Raw genomic sequence first — 20,121 nt, forward strand, 5'->3', positions numbered from 1 at the left:
TGTATATCTGATCCAATACAGCTGAGATACCAGAGGTGCTGAGGTAAGATGAGGCCGCTTACACTGCTGTCCACCATGTTTATCTGATCCAATACAGCTGAGATACCAGAGGTGCTGAGGTAAGATGAGGCTGCTTACACTGCTGTCCACCATGTTTATCTGATCCAATACAGCGGAGATACCAGAGGTGCTGAGGTAAGATGAGGCCGCTTACACTGCTGTCCACCATGTATATCTGATCCAATACAGCTGAGATACCAGAGGTGCTGAGGTAAGATGAGGCTGCTTACACTGCTGTCCACCATGTTTATCTGATCCAATACAGCGGAGATACCAGAGGTGCTGAGGTAAGATGAGGCCGCTTACACTGCTGTCCACCATGTATATCTGATCCAATACAGCTGAGGTAACAGAGGTGCTGAGGTAAGATGAGGCCGCTTACACTGCTGTCCACCATGTTTATCTGATCCAATACAGCTGAGATACCAGAGGTGCTGAGGTAAGATGGGGCCGCTTACACTGCTGTCCACCATGTTTATCTGATCCAATACAGCTGAGATACCAGAGGTGCTGAGGTAAGATGAAGCTGCTTACACTGCTGTCCACCATGTTTATCTGATCCAATACAGCTGAGATACCAGAGGTGCTGAGGTAAGATGAGGCCGCTTACACTGCTGTCCACCATGTTTATCTGATCCAATACAGCGGAGATACCAGAGGTGCTGAGGTAAGATGAGGCCGCTTACACTGCTGTCCACCATGTTTATCTGATCCAATACAGCTGAGATACCAGAGGTGCTGAGGAAAGATGAGGCCGCTTACACTGCTGTCCACCATGTATATCTGATCCAATACAGCTGAGATACCAGAGGTGCTGAGGAAAGATGAGGCCGCTTACACTGCTGTCCACCATGTTTATCTGATCCAATACAGCTGAGATACCAGAGGTGCTGAGGTAAGATGAGGCCGCTTACACTGCTGTCCACCATGTATATCTGATCCAATACAGCTGAGATACCAGAGGTGCTGAGGTAAGATGAGGCCTCTTACACTGCTGTCCACCATGTATATCTGATCCAATACAGCTGAGATACCAGAGGTGCTGAGAAACACTATTGTCCATCCTGTCTATCTGATCCCATACTGGAGATAGCAGGGTGCTGAGGTAAGAAGAGGCTGCTCACACTGCTGTCCACCCAGTCTACCTGACCTAATGCTGGAGATACCAGAGGTGCTTCAGTAAGAAGAGGCTGCTCGACCTTCTGAGCGCCCTGTACAGTGGCATGTTTCGGCACCCATGATAACTGCAGTCACTCTGTGTGACTGCAGACTTATGAATCCCTCAAGCTCACGCAGAATTATTCATACTCCCGACCTGTGGACGCAGCCTCACACTACATATACTTGTATGGAGGAAGGCCGCCTCCTCTAGTCCGCCCCGTCACTAGAGAGGGAGCAGCCTTGCTGTATAGAGCTGAATGGAGAGAGGATAAGCCCACTGGTCGGGAGTATGCATAACTCATACATATCCTCCGGTCCCGACTGAGAAACCAGCAAACTCCCACACTGCATTTGTGTGCTCAGGTAACTGACCAAGGTTTCAGACCTTACTTGGCCTATCAGGGTTATGGCTTGTTCACCATTATCGTTAGGAAAGGCCAGGTGATTCAAATTTCCCAGCTTTATGAAAACCCAGCCTCCTCTAACCTTGTGCCAAAAAACAGCAGCCATGGGTTCTTCTAAGCAGCTGCCTAGCACTCTGAAAATGAAAATGGTGGAGGCCCACAATGCAGGAGAAAGCTATAAGAAGATGGCAACTTGAAAACGCTTTGCCCTTTCCTCGGAATGTAAATAAGAATTGGCAGTTAACAGGAACCTTGGAGGTCAAGATAAGGTCTGGAAAGCAAAGTAAAATTTCAGTGAGAACTGCTAGTAGAATTGCTAGAGGCACAAATCAGAACCCCCACTTGACTGCAGATGATGTTCAGAAAGATTTAGCAAACTTTGGAGTTGTAGTACATTGTTCTACTGTTCAGAGAGCACTGCACAAATATTGCCTTCATGGAAGAGTCATCAAAAGAAAACCTCTCCTGCATCCTCACCATAAAATTCAGCATCAAAAGAATGCAAAAGAACATCTAAACAAGACATGCATTTTCAAAACAAGTCCTGTGGACTGATTAGGTTAAAAAATAGAACACTCTGGCCACAATGATCAAAGGTATGTGTGGAGTAAAAAGAACACAGAATTTCAGGAAAAGAACATCTCGCCCAACTATTAACAATGGGGGGGTGGATCAATCATGCTTTAGGGTTGTGTTGCAGCCAATGGCACAGGGAACATTGCACGGGTAGAGGGAAGAATGGCTTCAATGAAATTTCAACAAATTCTTGCTGAAAACATAACATCTGTATTAAAAAAAAAAAAAAAAAGAAAAAAAAATGTCTACAAATGGATAATGATCCTCAACTCACATGAAAACCCAAAATAGACTTCAAAAGGCACAAGCTGAACATCATTGAAAATCTGTGGCTAGACCTCAAAATAGCAGTGCATGCAAGATGACCCAGGAATCTCACAGAACTGGAAGAATGGAACAAAATCCCTCAATCAAGCAGCGAGAGACTTTTGGATGGCTACAAAAAGTGTTTACAAGCTGTAATACTTGCAAAAGAGGGTACTGCTAGGTACTAACCATTCAGGGTGCTAAACAATTGCATCAGCACACAGTTTCCATCTTGTAATTTTAAATTGTAAAAAAAATAAATAAAATTTTTCTTCTCGCTTACAAAAAAAAGGAAATGTGTCATCTTTATCTCAAGGCCATTTAGAGATCATTTCATCTTCAACTTGCTTAACTGTTCACAACAGTAATTTTGACTAAGGGTGCTCAAACTTTTACACGCCAATGTAATTCTGAACAACATTGCATAGATTATCTCTAGGTCACAGCAGAGGAGCGGACACTGCACATGCTCACAGGCACCTGTCCTAACATTCTAGTTTCTGACAGTAACAAGACAGCGGCCATTTTCTATTTGATAACAATTAAGCTCCTAGACAACACCATTGCATTTTGCCAATTAAAATAATTTAGAAAATTTATTATGACATTTCCTTTTGGTTTTTATTTTCCTGTTCCCAGAGAACCCCTATAAAAGTGGCTGTCAGTCATCGCTACATTTTGCATAAAGAGGCGAGTGGTGCGATAATACCACATGTGCCCAAACCAGCTGGGACACGTACACAATCTGCGGGTACCGTGCATCTGACTAATTAGAACAGGCTCCAACTATCACAACCTACAAAACATTATGAGAAGTAACCCCAGAATTAGATTAAGCTACCTTCCTTTTTGGGACTGAAAAGTCAATATACATTTCTTGCGTGCCGTCTGCTTGCCTCCAGCTGTCTCCTCCATTCAGATTGGTTTTCCTTTTCTCTTGGTTCCGTGGTCGTGTTATGGGGAGCACAAAGGCAAGTCTAAATCACAGCTCAGGGCGGGCGTGGTTTCGGCTAACCACTGCACCCCTCATCCACTGTTGGAGGAACAGAAGGCACCACAGGGGACACATGTGAGCGAATCACTTTTCGGTCTGTAAGCCTCTCCCAGCTCAGGGAAGCTGCCAGGCCGGCAGCTGTGCATGAGCAGGGATTCCCGACTGGCTGTCCGCACAGCACATGAGCAGCTGCTGTGTCACAATCTCATGAACTTTCAGAGCCTATTTTTCGTGATCAGTATGGAATCGCAGCGATTGGCCGGCCAGTGATTAGCACGTTATCATGGGTAGGAAATCGTTGGGACACCCCCTTTAATGTTGTATTAATTATACAATAACTACAAACCATTCTAAACAGTGAATCTCAGTCCTCCGAATTGCTGCTGGCTCTGCTCTAACGGAAATCCGTCAGCGGATACACTGCAGTTACCACCACTTTACTAGGCTCATTAATAGCTCTATCATCATGCTAAAACTGTATCATTAAATGTGGTAAGAAGTTACATAGAACAAACCAGTACGGCCTGATCAGGAAGTGTTCGAGCAAATAGAAGCACTGTATGTTCTGCGGGGAAATAGTTGTTGTGCTAAAATCCCCAAATACCCTGTTCCCTGCAGCGGGACACCTTTATTCAGTGCAGTGGGCAGAGGGGCGCTTGCTGCAACTGGCAGGTCAGATCTGTTCAGCCAATCACAGCCTTTTTGCTACAAATGATATGATCATTGTGCTATATGCCAAATACCTCCTACTAGTCATCTGGGAGGAGCAATTCTATGCCAAATACCTCCTACTAGCCAACTGGGCGGAGCAATTCTATGCCAAATACCTCCTACTAGCCATCAGGAAGGAGCAATTCTATGCCAAATACCTCCTACTAGCAATCTAGGAGGAGCAATTGTATGCCAAATACCTCCTACTAGCAATCTAGGAGGAGCAATTGTATGCCAAATACCTCCTACTAGCCATCTGGGCGGAGCAGTTCTATGCCAAATACCTCCTACTAGCCATCTAGGAGGAGCAATTGTATGCCAAATACCTCCTACTAGCCAACTGGGCGGAGCAGTTCTATGCCAAATACCTCCTACTAGCCATCTGGGCGGAGCAGTTCTATGCCAAATACCTCCTACTAGCCATCTAGGAGGAGCAATTGTATGCCAAATACCTCCTACTAGCCAACTGGGCGGAGCAGTTCTATGCCAAATACCTCCTACTAGCCATCTGGGCGGAGCAGTTCTATGCCAAATACCTCCTACTAGCCATCTGGGCGGAGCAGTTCTATGCCAAATACCTCCTACTAGCCATCTAGGAGGAGCAATTGTATGCCAAATACCTCCTACTAGCCATCTGGGCGGAGCAGTTCTATGCCAAATACCTCCTACTAGTCATCTGGGTGGGGCAGTTCTATGCCAAATACCTCCTACTAGTCATCTGGGTGGAGCAGTTGTATGCCAAATACCTCCTACTAGTCATCTGGGTGGAGCAGTTGTATGCCTAATACCTCCTACTAGTCATCTGGGTGGAGCACTTGTATGCCTAATACCTCCTACTAGCCATCTGGGCGGAGCAGTTGTATGCCTAATACCTCCTACTAGCCATCTGGAAGGAGCAATTCTATGCCAAATACCTCCTACTAGCCATCTGGGCGGAGCAGTTCTATGCCAAACTCCTCCTACTAGCCATCTGGGGGGAGCAGTTCTATGCCAAATATCTCCTACTAGCCATCTGGGCGGAGCAGTTCTATGCCAAATACCTCCTACTAGCCATCTGGGCGGAGCAGTTCTATGCCAAATACCTCCTACTAGCCATCTGGGCGGAGCAGTTCTATGCCAAATACCTCCTACTAGCCATCTAGGAGGAGCAATTGTATGCCAAATACCTCCTACTAGCCATCTGGGCGGAGCAGTTCTATGCCAAATACCTCCTACTAGTCATCTGGGTGGGGCAGTTCTATGCCAAATACCTCCTACTAGTCATCTGGGTGGAGCAGTTGTATGCCAAATACCTCCTACTAGTCATCTGGGTGGAGCAGTTGTATGCCTAATACCTCCTACTAGTCATCTGGGTGGAGCAGTTGTATGCCTAATACCTCCTACTAGCCATCTGGGCGGAGCAGTTGTATGCCTAATACCTCCTACTAGCCATCTGGAAGGAGCAATTCTATGCCAAATACCTCCTACTAGCCATCTGGGCGGAGCAGTTCTATGCCAAATACCTCCTACTAGCCATCTGGGCGGAGCAGTTCTATGCCAAATACCTCCTACTAGCCATCTAGGAGGAGCAATTGTATGCCAAATACCTCCTACTAGCCATCTGGGCGGAGCAGTTCTATGCCAAATACCTCCTACTAGTCATCTGGGTGGGGCAGTTCTATGCCAAATACCTCCTACTAGTCATCTGGGTGGAGCAGTTGTATGCCAAATACCTCCTACTAGTCATCTGGGTGGAGCAGTTGTATGCCTAATACCTCCTACTAGTCATCTGGGTGGAGCAGTTGTATGCCTAATACCTCCTACTAGCCATCTGGGCGGAGCAGTTGTATGCCTAATACCTCCTACTAGCCATCTGGAAGGAGCAATTCTATGCCAAATACCTCCTACTAGCCATCTGGGCGGAGCAGTTCTATGCCAAACTCCTCCTACTAGCCATCTGGGGGGAGCAGTTCTATGCCAAATATCTCCTACTAGTCATCTGGGCGGAGCAGTTCTATGCCAAATATCTCCTACTAGTCATCTGGGTGGATCAGTTATAATGCCAAATATTTTTATTATACATTTTGATAGCACCATTTCTTCCATGGCGCTTTACATGTGAAAGGGGCAGATACAGACAAGCACAATACGCATGAGCAAAACAAGGCACACACAAGTACAGAAGGAGAGAGGACCCTGCCCGTGAGGGCTCACAGTCTACATGAGAGGGTAGAGATGGTGGTGCGGCGGCGGTTCAGCAGACTAAGGATCACTGCAGGTTGTCGGCTTGTTGGAAGAGGTGGGTCTTCAGGTTCTTTTTGAAGGTTTCCGTGGTAGGTGAGAGTCTGATGTGTTGGGGTAGAGCGTTCCAGAGTAGGGGGGAGGCACGGGAGAAGTCTTGCATGCGGTTGTGGGAAGAAGAGATAAGAGGGGAGTAGAGAAAGATCTTGAGAGGATCGAAGGTTGCGTGTGGGTAAGTACCGGGAGACCATGTCACAGATGTATGGAGGAGACAGGTTGTGGATGGCTTTGTATGTCATTGTGAGGGTTTTGAACTCGAGCCTCTGGACAATAGGAGGCCAGTGAAGGGCTTGGCAGAGAGGAGAGGCTGGGGAATAACTAAGTCAGGTGGATTAGTCGGGCAGCAGAGTAGGATGGATTAGAGTGGTGCCAGAGTCCTAGAGGGAGGCCAGAGAGAGTAGGAGGTTGCAGTATATATACACCAAATTCCTCCTACTAGTCATCTGGGAGGAGCAGTTGTGATGCCAAATACCTTCTACTAGTCATCTGGGAGGAGCAGTTATATACCAAATACCTCCTACTAGTCATCTGGGAGGAGCAGTTGAAATGCCAAATACCTCCTACTAGTCATCAGGGCGGAGCAATTGTATGACAAATACATTCTACTAGTCATCTGGGAAGAGCAGTTGTAATGCCAAATACCTTCTACTAGTCAAATGGGGGGAGCAGTTGTAATGCCAAATACCTCCTACTAGCCATCTGGGAGGAGCAGTTGTAATGCCAAATACCTTCTACTAGTCATTTGGGTGGAGCAGTTATAATGCCAAATACCTTCTACTAGTCATCTGGGAGGAGCAGTTATATACCAAATACCTCCTACTAGTCATCTGGGTGGAGCAGTTGTAATGCCAAATACCTCCCACTAGTCATCTGGGCGGAGAAGTTATATACCAAATACCTCCTACTAGTCATCTGGGAGGAGCAGTTGTAATGCCAAATACCTCCTACTAGTCATCTGGGCGGAGAAGTTATATACCAAATACCTCCTACTAGTCATCTGGGCGGAGAAGTTATATACCAAATACCTCCTACTAGTCATCTGGGAGGAGCAGTTGTAATGCCAAATACCTCCTACTAGTCATCTGGGCGGAGAAGTTAAGATTATAATTATGCCCATTGTGGCGTGAGTGACACACCAAACAGGGTCCAACTTCACAGAACTGTTCCTGAAGCACAGCCCATGCTGTCGGGTCCCACTTCATAGGCATGTGCACTAGATCAATGTTTATTGCCTTTGCAGCATCGGGCCATAGGCAGTTCAGCAGTGATTCCGCGATTTTGTACCCTCTTCTAGACATCAATTAAACCACAATAGTCACTATCAATTTACTTCAAAGACTGGTCAATGTGATAGTGGTGGTGGTGAAGTGAAGCAAAACCATCTGACTGGTGACTTTTAAAAGGAACCTGTCACCATAAAAATACAGTCCAACCTACAGGCACCAATTAATCGAGTAGGAGGAGCTGAGATGATTGATATACAGTTTTGCGAGAAAAGATTCAGTATAACCTGTGTTTTCATCATTTTAAGCTCAGCTCTTTCTGGGATTTTCGGTCCTATCAGTGACGCACAGCAATCTCAAGTAGAATACTGTCAGTGACTGTTAGGCCCCGCCCACTGGACCAAAAGTCCCAGAAAGAGCAGAGCTACAAATGATAACAGGTTATAGTGAATCTTCGCACAAAACGATATACCAATCCGTCCAGCTCCTCCTGCTCTATAGCATCCCGCCTGCAGGTTTGACTGAATTTTCATGGGGACAGGTTCCCTTTAAGTAAGCAACTGGTTAAACTAATTCTCAGTTCAAAAGGAAGTCATTAATACTTTTAGTTAATATTACTTACCAGGATCAAACCTATAATGCATCAAGCCTTCATATGCCGGTTTAAATGTCATCTACCAAAATGAACAGTATTAATAAACTGCGGTTATTTGTACCTCTCCAGCATTGGTCTTGTAGAGCTCATGTATGAAGTCATTTAGGAGATGATTTTTCCCAACAAACAGATGATCACCGCCAAGACTATTTCTTCTTTCTAAAATAAAGAGAAGGGAGAGAACACTGCTTAGCGCAAACCGTTCCTTTTTCTGAGTATCTTCAACAGCCGCCATTAAGTTCATTAACGTATAATCCAAACACAAGCTAATTCATTCCTGCCAATGATTTCGGCTTTCATAAAGCAATTTAGAAACTTAATTACACAGCTAAAATTCCCACTTTTTCTAATTGTTTGGTGGTTGTGGTTTTAACAGATACTCGTAAAAAAGCTTTCCTGTGAAAACAGATCATTTAAGTCACACAAGAAACCTGCAAATGAGAGTTTAATTAACAAGTTTTAATGCAAGGTGGCTCTATTCTACTTTGTACCCGCTAAGGCTCCATTTTTGCATCAAGGATCATTCAATTTACTGCAATTAAATCATCTATGAAGCAAAAGGTCACAGATTTGTTTAAAGGCAATCAATAGCAGCCATCCATTATATCTTGTTCATTTGCAGCCCGGCAGAGCATAAACGACAAGTACGCTAATGCAAAAAACCTTCGTGATTACACAGACAACACCGACGAATATCATAATCTTACTTTCATCAGGAGTGAGGTCAGGGTAAACCTCTTCCAAAGCAGCTCTTAGGCGCCGCTCATCAACAAATGGCAACAGAGCAACACCTGAAGGGGAAAGGAAGCAATCAATTAACTAAAGAAGGCGCAGAGAATCGCAAGACGACTAATGAGCCGGAAACAGTACCGGCCAACTTCACAAAGTCTCAGGATGGGGAAGCGTCAACTTTTATTCTATCAAGTTTAGATTTATTTACTTTACCCACTTGTATAGCACCATTAATGCCACAGCACTTTACAGACATCATTACTGTCCCCATTGGGGCTCACAATTAGAGTTGAGCAAATTTGCTCGGGTCCTTGCTTATTGGGCAAGCTATAGCGCTTATCGAATAAGCTGCAGAGGGAACCTGGCTCCCTGGATCGCTCCTGCTGATCAGCTCCGCAGCTGCATGTGTGGCGGCTGTATGACAGTCATTGCACATGCATGCAGATCCTTTTTGTTGGGTTCTCCATGCATGTGTCGTGCCTGTCACACAGCAGCGACAAATGCAGCTGCGGAGCCGAACAACTGATCATCCGGAGTGATCCAGGTACTCGGGTTCCCTCTGCAGCTTATTCGATAAGCGCTATAGCTTGCCAAATAAGCAGGGACCCGAACAAATTCGCTCAACTCTACTCACAATCTAGATTCTTTATCTGTATGTCTTTGGAGTGTGGGTGGAAGCCAGAGAACCTGAAGGAAACCTACGCGAACATGGGGAGAACATACAAACTCCTTGCGGATGTGTTCGTTGCAAGACTACAGCACTAACCACTGAGCCACCGTGCTGCCCAAAATGCAGTCCAGTTTTTAAGATCACATTTAGCATGTATTCTTTCAGAGTTTTTTTTTTAATTATTTGAGTAGAATTTTTTTTATTTTTTTATTTACAAGTCTCTAAGAAAAATGGCATTCCCAGAACATGCCAAGTTTTAAGAGTAAATTCAAAAATACTATTCCAAGGGGAGATGCAACTGCATGGTGGACTGTATGGAAAGTGTAAAAAGCCCTAATAAATACTGAGTGTGGTATGCGTGCAAATGCTTCCATATCAAGTCGGAAGACTGGGTGGGAAAGTAATACTAAGGGGCACACTTGAAAATAATCTCTGTAGCAAAAAGTGAATAAAAACGAACAAGGGAACAGAAATTACAGTCATGTGGTTTTTTTCTCCAGACACCTAACATAATACTGCAAAGGTGATGACTGTAAAGGGAATCCATCAGAAGGTTATTGCTATTTAATCAGAGAGCAGAATAACATAAGGACAAAGACCCCAATTCCAGAGAGGTGGCACTTTGGCTGCATATTGTAGTTTCAATACAATCAGTGTTTTATCAGCAGGAGATCACTGGGACTAGTTGCCCTGTGCCAAGCAGTCCAGCTGTGTATAACCCCGCCTTCACCACTGATTGGCAGCTTGCTGACAATGCTGTGTGTACACAGGAAGCTGCCAATCAGGGGTGTGGGCGGGGTTATATAGAGTGCACATTCTGACCAATGCTGGATCTACAGCAGAGAAAACACAGATTCTATCAGAACTGCATAATACTGTAAGTGACATCACTGGAATCAGGATTTCTGCCCCTACATCATGGTGTGCTCAGATTCCATAGCAAAAATCTGACAGATTCCCTTTAAGGGAAAATACAAATACATGGCTTTTATATAGCATTGGAATTAAAAAGCCACCTATTGGCTCTTTATAGTCCCGAATCTGGATATCCTTGGCATGTAAAAACTCCCTATTACTCAATCCAACCTTGCATGGTCTGTGATCTGTGCAGAGATCTGTGTTTACACTTGTATTATATCCGTGTTTTTCACGTATAGAATAGATGCTTATTATAATCTATGGAACTGTCCACATGGCTTTTTTAGGGTCTAAGTGTAAAGAAGAAAAAAAAAAAAAATCAAGAAGCTACGTACTTTTGAGTCACAGATCAAAATTACCCATACAAATCTAAGGGTCCAGGACTGTGAGAAATCACTGACAGCACGCACTGTCATCTGTGTACTGTTATTTCTAACATTGCAATGGGTATTGTAAGCTTTACAATTTTTTTTTTCCCATGAGGAAATCACTGAAATATCTAAAGTTAAAAACAGACACTGGCCAAACACTGTAGAAAATCTGATGCAAAACACTGATGAAGATTGGATTTCTTTTGTTGTTTAAGGGAATCAGTCACCACATTTGACCTATCTAAACTATTAATGTGGGCATACAGGCTATAGACTGCTGGGGAGAGCGATGCCTGTATGTCTCATAGCAGATGTCTTGTTGAGAAAACATCTTTTATCACTTAATATAAATGACCTCATACAGGCTCTGAGGCAAATGGTGCCTGGAAGAAAACTCTGCCCCCAGAGCTTACTGTACATGGAGAGTTACCAGAGTGATGTGTGATGGCGGCTCTGCTGTCCTGATCTCACTGACATCTGCAGGTTCCTCTCAGCTTCAGCTTCCATCTCGCACGCTGACAGGGCAGCAATATTGTTGCAATACAGCAGCGCTCCGAGAGAAACAAAAATTGTTTGCAGGAAGACAAAGTTCAGTTTTACTGCTCTGTGTTGGTTACTTGTCTCACACTGGTAACTCCCCCTTCATGTAAAATAATCTCTGGGGTCAGAGTTATCTTCCAGACAACATCCTCCCCATAGCTTGGAAGATGTAATTTATATAAAGTGATAACGAATAATTTATCCACAAGGCATCTCATATGAGACATACAGGTATGACTTTTTCAGCAGTCTATAGCCTCTATACCCATATTAATAGTTTAGATATGTCAAATGTGGTGACAGATTCCTTTTAAAGGGAACCTATCACCCCGTTTTTTTCGGTATGAGATAAAAATACTGTTAAATATGGCCTGAGCTGTGCATTACAATAGTGTAGTTTGTGGACCCCGATTCCCCACCTATGCTGCCGAAATACGTTACCAAAGTAGTCATTTTCGCCTGTCAATCAGGCTGGTCAGGTCGGATGGGCGTGGCTTCTTCCCCCAGATATTGCGTAGTTTTCCGTTGGTGGCGTAGTGGTGTGCGCATGTCCAACGTCCCCAATCCTGCACGGGGGGGTGAAAATAGCAGCGATGTCCGTTATTCCATTGGTGGTCGGTGGGCGCGGCCATCTTCCTTTGGCCGCGCGTGCGCAGAAGCGGCGCTCTGCTGGCCGCGGCTTCAGGAAAATGGCCGCCGCGATCTCCATCTGCGCACGCGCGGCATCCCGCGGCCATTTTCCTGAAGCCGCGGCCAGCAGAGCGCCGCTTCTGCGCACGCGCGGCCAAAGGAAGATGGCCGCGCCCACCGACCACCAATGGAATAACGGACATCGCTGCTATTTTCACCCCCCCCGTGCAGGATTGGGGACGTTGGACATGCGCACACCACTACGCCACCAACGGAAAACTACGCAATATCTGGGGGAAGAAGCCACGCCCATCCGACCTGACCAGCCTGATTGACAGGCGAAAATGACTACTTTGGTAACGTATTTCGGCAGCATAGGTGGGGAATCGGGGTCCACAAACTACACTATTGTAATGCACAGCTCAGGCCCTATTTAACAGTATTTTTATCTCATACCGAAAAAAACAGGGTGATAGGTTCCCTTTAACTGCAGGAAAAATTATTGACATCTGAATGAGGCCTTTAGTAGCGGTCAGTCAAAATACACAGTAGAGCTCGACAGCTTGTGCATTCCCTGAAGGAGCCGCTGCCAGACTTGACTGCAGCTTATGTCTTACAGAACAAAACAATCAATTGTTGGAAACACAAAGTGCCAGATCATTCTCTCTACTGCCATCGGTCGGGGAGAGCCAGGAGGCCCCCATACTTATTAAACTGGATGGATTGTTGGACGATCTCTCCGACTTAAAAAGTGTAACTGGCGTTTAAAAGTTTTATTCCATAAATCAAAAGTACACATAAAAATGATATCTAATATATAAAGCTGAATGTGTGTATGTGTGTATGTGTGTGTGTATGTCTGTCCGGGATTGGCATCTGAACCGTCGCAGCTACAGCCACAAAATTTTGCACAGTCACACGTCTGGACCCCGAGAGCGTCATAGGCTATGTTGTGAGGTGAAATTTTAACCCCGCGCTTTCCAATTCACCAAACAATTTTGCCCCTATCTACATAATGGGGAAAAAGTGAAAGGAAAAGTGTTGGAGGCAAATTAACAGCTGCCAGATGTGAACAAGGGGGACTTAAAGAATGAGAGCGATGGCGCCAAAGAGTATATACTGTACAGTTGCTAAGGTGGGGCCCTGACATGGGATAATCACCACACCACCACGGGGATATGAACACACACACAAAATGCGCCACACACTACCACGTGCTCGAACACATATACCACCCTCAGCACACATTTCACCACACATACACCAACCTCGCCACATAAAAGTCGAAACACAAAAGTCGCCGCTCAAAACTCGCCACGCGCAAAACTCTCCACATGCAAAACTCGCCACACGTGCAAAACTCACCTCATGGGAAAACTCGCCACACGGAAAACTTGCACACGCGGAAAAATTGCCACATGCACAAAAGTTGCAACACATGCAAAAGTTGCCTCACACAAAACTTGCACATACTCAAAAGGCACCACACATAAAACTCGCCATGCGCAAAACTTGCTGCACACAACTTGCTACACTAACCTGTCACATGCAACTCGACACACAAAAAGTTGCTACACGCATGTCGCCACTCAAAACTCATCTCACAAAAGTCGCTACATGCATGTCGCCACACGCAACTCAACACACACAACTTGACACACGAAACTCGCCCTAAAACACACACAAGTCTGGTATTATCCTTCAAAAATAAAAATCTGATTAATAAGCAGACAAACTACAAGAGCAACAAATGTACCATATAGGAAATACGGCAGCTGTCAGTCACATGACCTGTCTATTACGTTTATGTGTGAGCTAATATATACTGCCAGGGGGGAGGGCTTCCTGTTGGCTGGGGATTTATCAGGCTACCAATTTAGCTTACAAATACTGAGGTAAAAATACTGACCAAATAACGTGTGAACGAGGTCTAATACAGGAGGAGATGACATACAGATATATACTATATACAGGAGGAGATGACACAGGTATATACTATATACAGGAGTAGATGACACACAGATATATACTATATACAGGAGAGATGACACACAGGTATATACTATATAGAGGAGGAGATGACATACAGGTACATACTACATACAGGAGGAGATGACATACAGGTACATACTACATACAGGAGGAGATGACATACAGGTATATACTATATGCAGGAGGAGATGACACAGGTATATACTATATACAGGAGCAGATTACCTACAGGTATATAGTATATACAGGAGGAGATGACATACAGGTATATGCTATGTATAGGAGGAGATGACATACAGGTATATACTATATACAGGAGGAGATGACACACAGATATATACTATATATAGGTGAGATGACACACAGGTATACACTATATACAGGAGGAGATGACATACAGGTATATACTATATATAGGAGGAGATGACATACAGGTATATACTATATACAGGGGAGATGACACAGCAGGTATATACTATATACAGGGGAGATGACATACAGGTATATACTATATACAGGAGATGACATACAGGTGTATACTATATATAAGGGAGATGACAAACATGTATATACCGAGGTGAAAATGAGAGGTGTGAGGTGAAAATGAAAACGTGTGAGTGCAAAATGAGAGGAGTGAGGGAAAATAGTGGAGTCATCGGAAAATGACAGATGTGAGGTCGAAATGACAAGTGTGAGGTCGAAATGACAAGTGTTAGGGGGGAATGAGAGGAGTGAGGGGGAAAATGAGAGGTGTGAGGGAGAAAATGAGAGATGTGAGGGGGAAAATGAAAGATGTGAGGGGGAAAATGAAAGATGTGATGGGGAAAATGAGAGGCGTGATGGGAAAATAAGAGAAGTGAGGTGCTATAACTAACCACAGATATTTACTATGCCCAGGCAACGCCGGGCTCTTCAGCTAGTATATTATAAATGTCCTTATCAGATAGATCTTTTTTCTCCATCACGACTGTTCATTCCCAAAATTCTCAATTTACATGTAAAATCTGTATTCAGTAAAGACAGATGTTACATTACGGAGATGGAATATTATCAGTAGCAACTGCCATCTCCTATGTGTACAGGAGGGGTATGGGGTAGGAGGAGTTCTTCCTTTAGCCCCTGCCCTGCAAACACTACATGGAATCCCAGCAGCACCAACTGTCATCTATCTCAGTAAGGTAACAGTGTCTTCCCTGACTACAGATTTTACCTGAGAATTTGGAGAATGATCAGTCCTGATGTAGAAAGAATTAAGAAAACTCAGCACTTCTGGAATTCTGGTGGTGCACAAGTAGGATAACCAAATCCATCAGCTGCGATGTAGAAATACTTGGCACTCATAGGTGTATTCAAGAACTTATTTATTGAATGAAAAAATTCCAGAAAATTAAAGGGAAGGTACCGCGTTTGTAGATTATTAACAAATCAATGTAATATAGCATAACATGCTGTTATGTTTCAAATGCAATCAAATCTTTGTTATATTTTGTGTTTTTTATAGGAGTTTAAAGAAGGCACTGAAGGCTGACATCTTGTGTTCACAGCAGTAGCAGGACACTATCAGTGTCATAATATGGCACCCCATGGTCATAATATGGCACCCCATGGTCATAATATGGCACCCCATGGTCATAATATGGCACCCCATGGTCATAATATGGCACCCCATGGTCATAATATGGCACCCCATGGTCATAATATGGCACCCCATGGTCATAATATGGCACCCCATGGTCATAATATGGCACCCCATGGCCATAATATGGCACCCCATGGCCATAATATGGCACCCCATGGCCATAATATGGCACCCCATGGCCATAATATGGCACCCCATGGTCATAATATGGCACCCCATGGTCATAATATGGCACCCCATGGTCATAATATGGCACCCCATGGTCATAATATGGCACCCCATGGTCATAATATGGCACCCCATGGTCATAATATGGCACCCCATGGTCATAATATGGCACCCCATGGTCATAATATGGCACCCCATGGTCATAATATGGCACCCCATGGTCATAATATGGCACCCCATGGTCATAATATGGCACCCCATGGTCATAATATGGCACCCCATGGTCATAATATGGCACCCCATGGTCATAATATGGCACCCCATGGTCATAATATGGCACCCCATGGTCATAATATGGCACCCCATGGTCATAATATGGCACCCCATGGTCATAATATGGCACCCCATGGTCATAGGAGATAACCGATAGGGTCAGGCCAATCTCTAACATTGCAGCAGCATTAGCAGTGAGCTGGGCACGCCTCTATGGGCTGCTCAATTCACAGCAGTGGGAGTGTTCTGCTGACATATTCATGGGGCCCTCCGTTGTGATTTGTCTCCTGTCAATAGGATCTGCTAACAGAAGCATTACTGCTTCAGAACAGATCCTAGATTGACAGAAGTAAAATGCAGGAGAAAAGTCTGGGCCCAGCAGGCAGAGTACCAGAGACTGCAAAGACATCAAGGAGGAACAGTGTAGGATCAGCATTATCAGAGCCAGCTGTCTGTGACTCATCCATCAGTAAGATAAGAAGGAGCTCCAGGTCTGCAGTGAAGGGCCAGGCATTGTGGAGGGAGGGGAGAGATACACTAGTATGGCTGAGAGAGACTGATGGGAGGGAGAGGGGGAGGGGGAGGGAGAGGGGGAGGGGGAGGGGGAGGGGGAGGGGGAGGGAGGGGGGAGGGAGAGAGACATGTAGTATGATGCTCTGTAAACAAGCTGTGCATCTGATGCAGTAACTGCTGGGTGATAGCAGGTCACAGGGCTGTCACACACAAAATGGCTCTGCCCTGTGATGCTACTCTTCATTCTGCCCCAGGGATACTAGACCACCCAAAAGGGGAGGGGAATGGTGATGTCAGCAGTTACTGCCCCAATTTTTCAGCTAACAGTAAAGCTGGTAAGTCTTACTATAGCTGCATGAGGTCTAAAACGGAAAATGCTCCCCCTACTTGTAAAATATAAATATAAATATATATATATATATATATATATATATATATATATATATATATATATATATATATATATATATATATATATATATATATATATATATATATATATATATATATATATAATCTTTCATATAGAGATGTTTGCAGACAGTGCAAATATTGCATTAACACATTTAAATTACTATTTTAAGCTTAATTTCACAAAAAAAAAAAATAACTACAAGAAAACTGGTGGCACCTTCCCTTTAAGAGACGTTTCGGTCAATACCTGACCTTCAGTCAGTCATCTGGGTAGAGGAGATCTGTGCAGAAGTGTGAAAGTCTGCAGTGTCAACTGCTCAGGTATTGACCGAAACGTCTCTTAATTTTCTGGAATTTCTTCATTCAATTAATAAGTTCTTGAATACACCTCGCTGATGTAGAAAGCACAAACAAAAAAAATCCATCTGCATTTTTTTTAAGAAAATCTGCACATAAAACTCAGAAGACCCACAAGAGATGAACACGTTGTAGATTTGAAACACTGCGCAAATATATAAGAAAAAGGGCATGTGCACACGTTACGGATTCTGCAGAATCCGCAGGTAAAATGACGTGCGGATTCAGCGCGGATTTTGCCTGCGTTTTTACACCTGCAGATTCCTATTATGGAATAGGTGTAATACACTGCGGAATCCGCACAAAGAATTGACATGCTGCGAAAAATAAACCACTGCGTTTCTGCGTGGAAATTTCCGCAGCATGTGCACAGCGGATTTGGTTAGACATAGGTTTACCTGGTACTGTACAATGCATAGAAAAGCGCTGCGGATGCGCAGGGCCAAATCCGCAATGTGTGCACATACCCTAAGGCTAAGTGCACACATTGCAGAATTGCCGCGGAAACTTCCGCACCAATTCTGCAACTCCTGCCGTGGGTATAACGCATGCGGAATTGGCATGCGTTTTCCCTCTAACCACTAGCGTTTTGCAAGTGTAATTAGCTTGCAGAATGCTAGCGTTTTCCAAGCGATCTGTAGCATCACTTGGAAAACTGATTGACAGGTTGGTCACACTTAGTATAGTGTTTCACAAGTGTGACCAACTTTTTACTATTGATTCTGCCTATGCAGCATCAATAGTAAAAAGATCTAATGTTAAAAATAATTTAAAAAAATGTAAAAATGGTTATTCTCACCTTCCGACGGCCCCCGATCTGCTCAGCGGTGCACGCGGCGGCTTCCGTTCCCAGAGATGCTTTGTGCGAAGGACCTGGGATGACGTCACGGTCACGTGACCGCGACGTCATCCCAGGTCCTTTGCACAAAGCATCCCTGGGAACGGAAGCTGCCACATGCACCGCTGAGAGGAGGGAGGACTCCGGAAGGTAAGTATATCACTTTTTTATTTTAATTTTTTTTTTTTTTTTTTTTTTTTTAACAATTATATGGTTCCCAGGGCCCGGAGGAGAGTCTCCTCTCCTCCACCCTGGGTACCATCCGCATATGATCCGCTTACTTCCCGCATGGTGGGTATAGCCCCATGCGGGAAGTAAGCGGATTAATGCATTCCTATGTGTGCAGAATCCCCGCGATTCCGCAAATTAATGAACATGCTGCTTTTTTTTCCGGAATGCGTCTCTGCTGCGGAAAAAAAACGCAGCATGTGCATACAAAATGTGGATTGCATTCTATTAATAGGATGCTTAAAGGGAACCTGTCACCCCGTTTTTTCGGTATGAGATAAAAATACCGTTAAATAGGGCCTGAGCTGTGCATTACAATAGTGTAGTTTGTGTACCCCGATTTCCCACCTATGCTGCCGAAATACGTTACCGAAGTAGTCGTTTTCGCCTGTCAATCAGGCTGGTCAGGTCAAAAGGGTGTGGTGTCCTCCCCCAGATCTTGCGTAGTGTTCCGTTGGTGGCGTAGTGGTGTGCGCATGCCCAAGGTCCCGAATCCTCTGCCAGGGGTGTGAAAACAACAGCGATGTCCGTTATTCCATTGGTGGTCGGTGGGCGCGGCCATCTTGCTTTGGCCGCAGAATCGGCGCTCTGCTGGCCGCGGCTTCAGGAAAATGGCCGCGGGCATCCGCGCGTGCGCAGATGGCTATCGCGGCGGCCATTTTCGTGAAGCCGAGATGCGAATTCTGCTTCACGAAAATGGCCGCCGCGATAGCCATCTGCGCACGCGCGGATGCCCGCGGCCATTTTCCTGAAGCCGCGGCCAGCAGAGCGCCGATTCTGCGGCCAAAGCAAGATGGCCGCGCCCACCGACCACCAATGGAATAACGGACATCGCTGTTTTCACACCCCTGGCAGAGGATTCGGGACCTTGAGCATGCGCACACCACTACGCCACCAACGGAACACTACGCAAAATCTGGGGGAGGACACCACACCCTTTTGACCTGACCAGCCTGATTGACAGGCGAAAACGACTACTTCGGTAACGTATTTCGGCAGCATAGGTGGGAAATCGGGGTCCACAAAATACACTATTGTAATGCACAGCTCAGGCCCTATTTAACGGTATTTTTATCTCATACCGAAAAAACGGGGTGACAGGTTCCCTTTAATGTGAGCGTTTTGTTTCGCGGTTTTAGCACGTTTTTATAGCGAAAAAAAACGCAAAAAATCTGGAACATGTGCACACAGCCTAAAAGTTATTATATTCTGCGAAAATACACAGCGTCAAATACCATAAACTCATTGTAGGAACTTAACCTTAGAATCCTTGAGATGCCCCATTACTCCTTGTATAGATACACGACGGACATAAAGTGAGATTGTAGGAACAGAAAAATGAATGAACTGTCAGCATTCAGTATTATTCTCAATTACCTTGCCAGGCAAACTTCTTCCCATTTAAATCGAGAGCAAAGTCATCAGGATAGAAGTCAATTATACTTGATTCCTGGTAACAAATATATAA

General features: G+C 44.8%; 1 protein-coding gene across 1 annotated transcript in view; it reads right to left on the reverse strand.

The window, feature by feature from the left end:
- Nucleotides 1-20,121, reverse strand: part of XRN2 (5'-3' exoribonuclease 2) — a 121,852-nt gene that overhangs the window by 15,644 nt on the left and 86,087 nt on the right. Inside the window, exons 20-22 of the mRNA XM_077282782.1 lie at nucleotides 20,031-20,103; nucleotides 9,078-9,161; nucleotides 8,432-8,529 (exon numbers count right to left, since the gene is read on the reverse strand). Coding sequence (XP_077138897.1) covers nucleotides 8,432-8,529; nucleotides 9,078-9,161; nucleotides 20,031-20,103 — 255 coding nt within the window. The remainder of the gene's footprint in view (nucleotides 1-8,431; nucleotides 8,530-9,077; nucleotides 9,162-20,030; nucleotides 20,104-20,121) is intronic.

This window comes from Ranitomeya variabilis, chromosome 2 (assembly GCF_051348905.1).
Source record: "Ranitomeya variabilis isolate aRanVar5 chromosome 2, aRanVar5.hap1, whole genome shotgun sequence".
NCBI lineage: Eukaryota > Metazoa > Chordata > Amphibia > Anura > Dendrobatidae > Ranitomeya > Ranitomeya variabilis.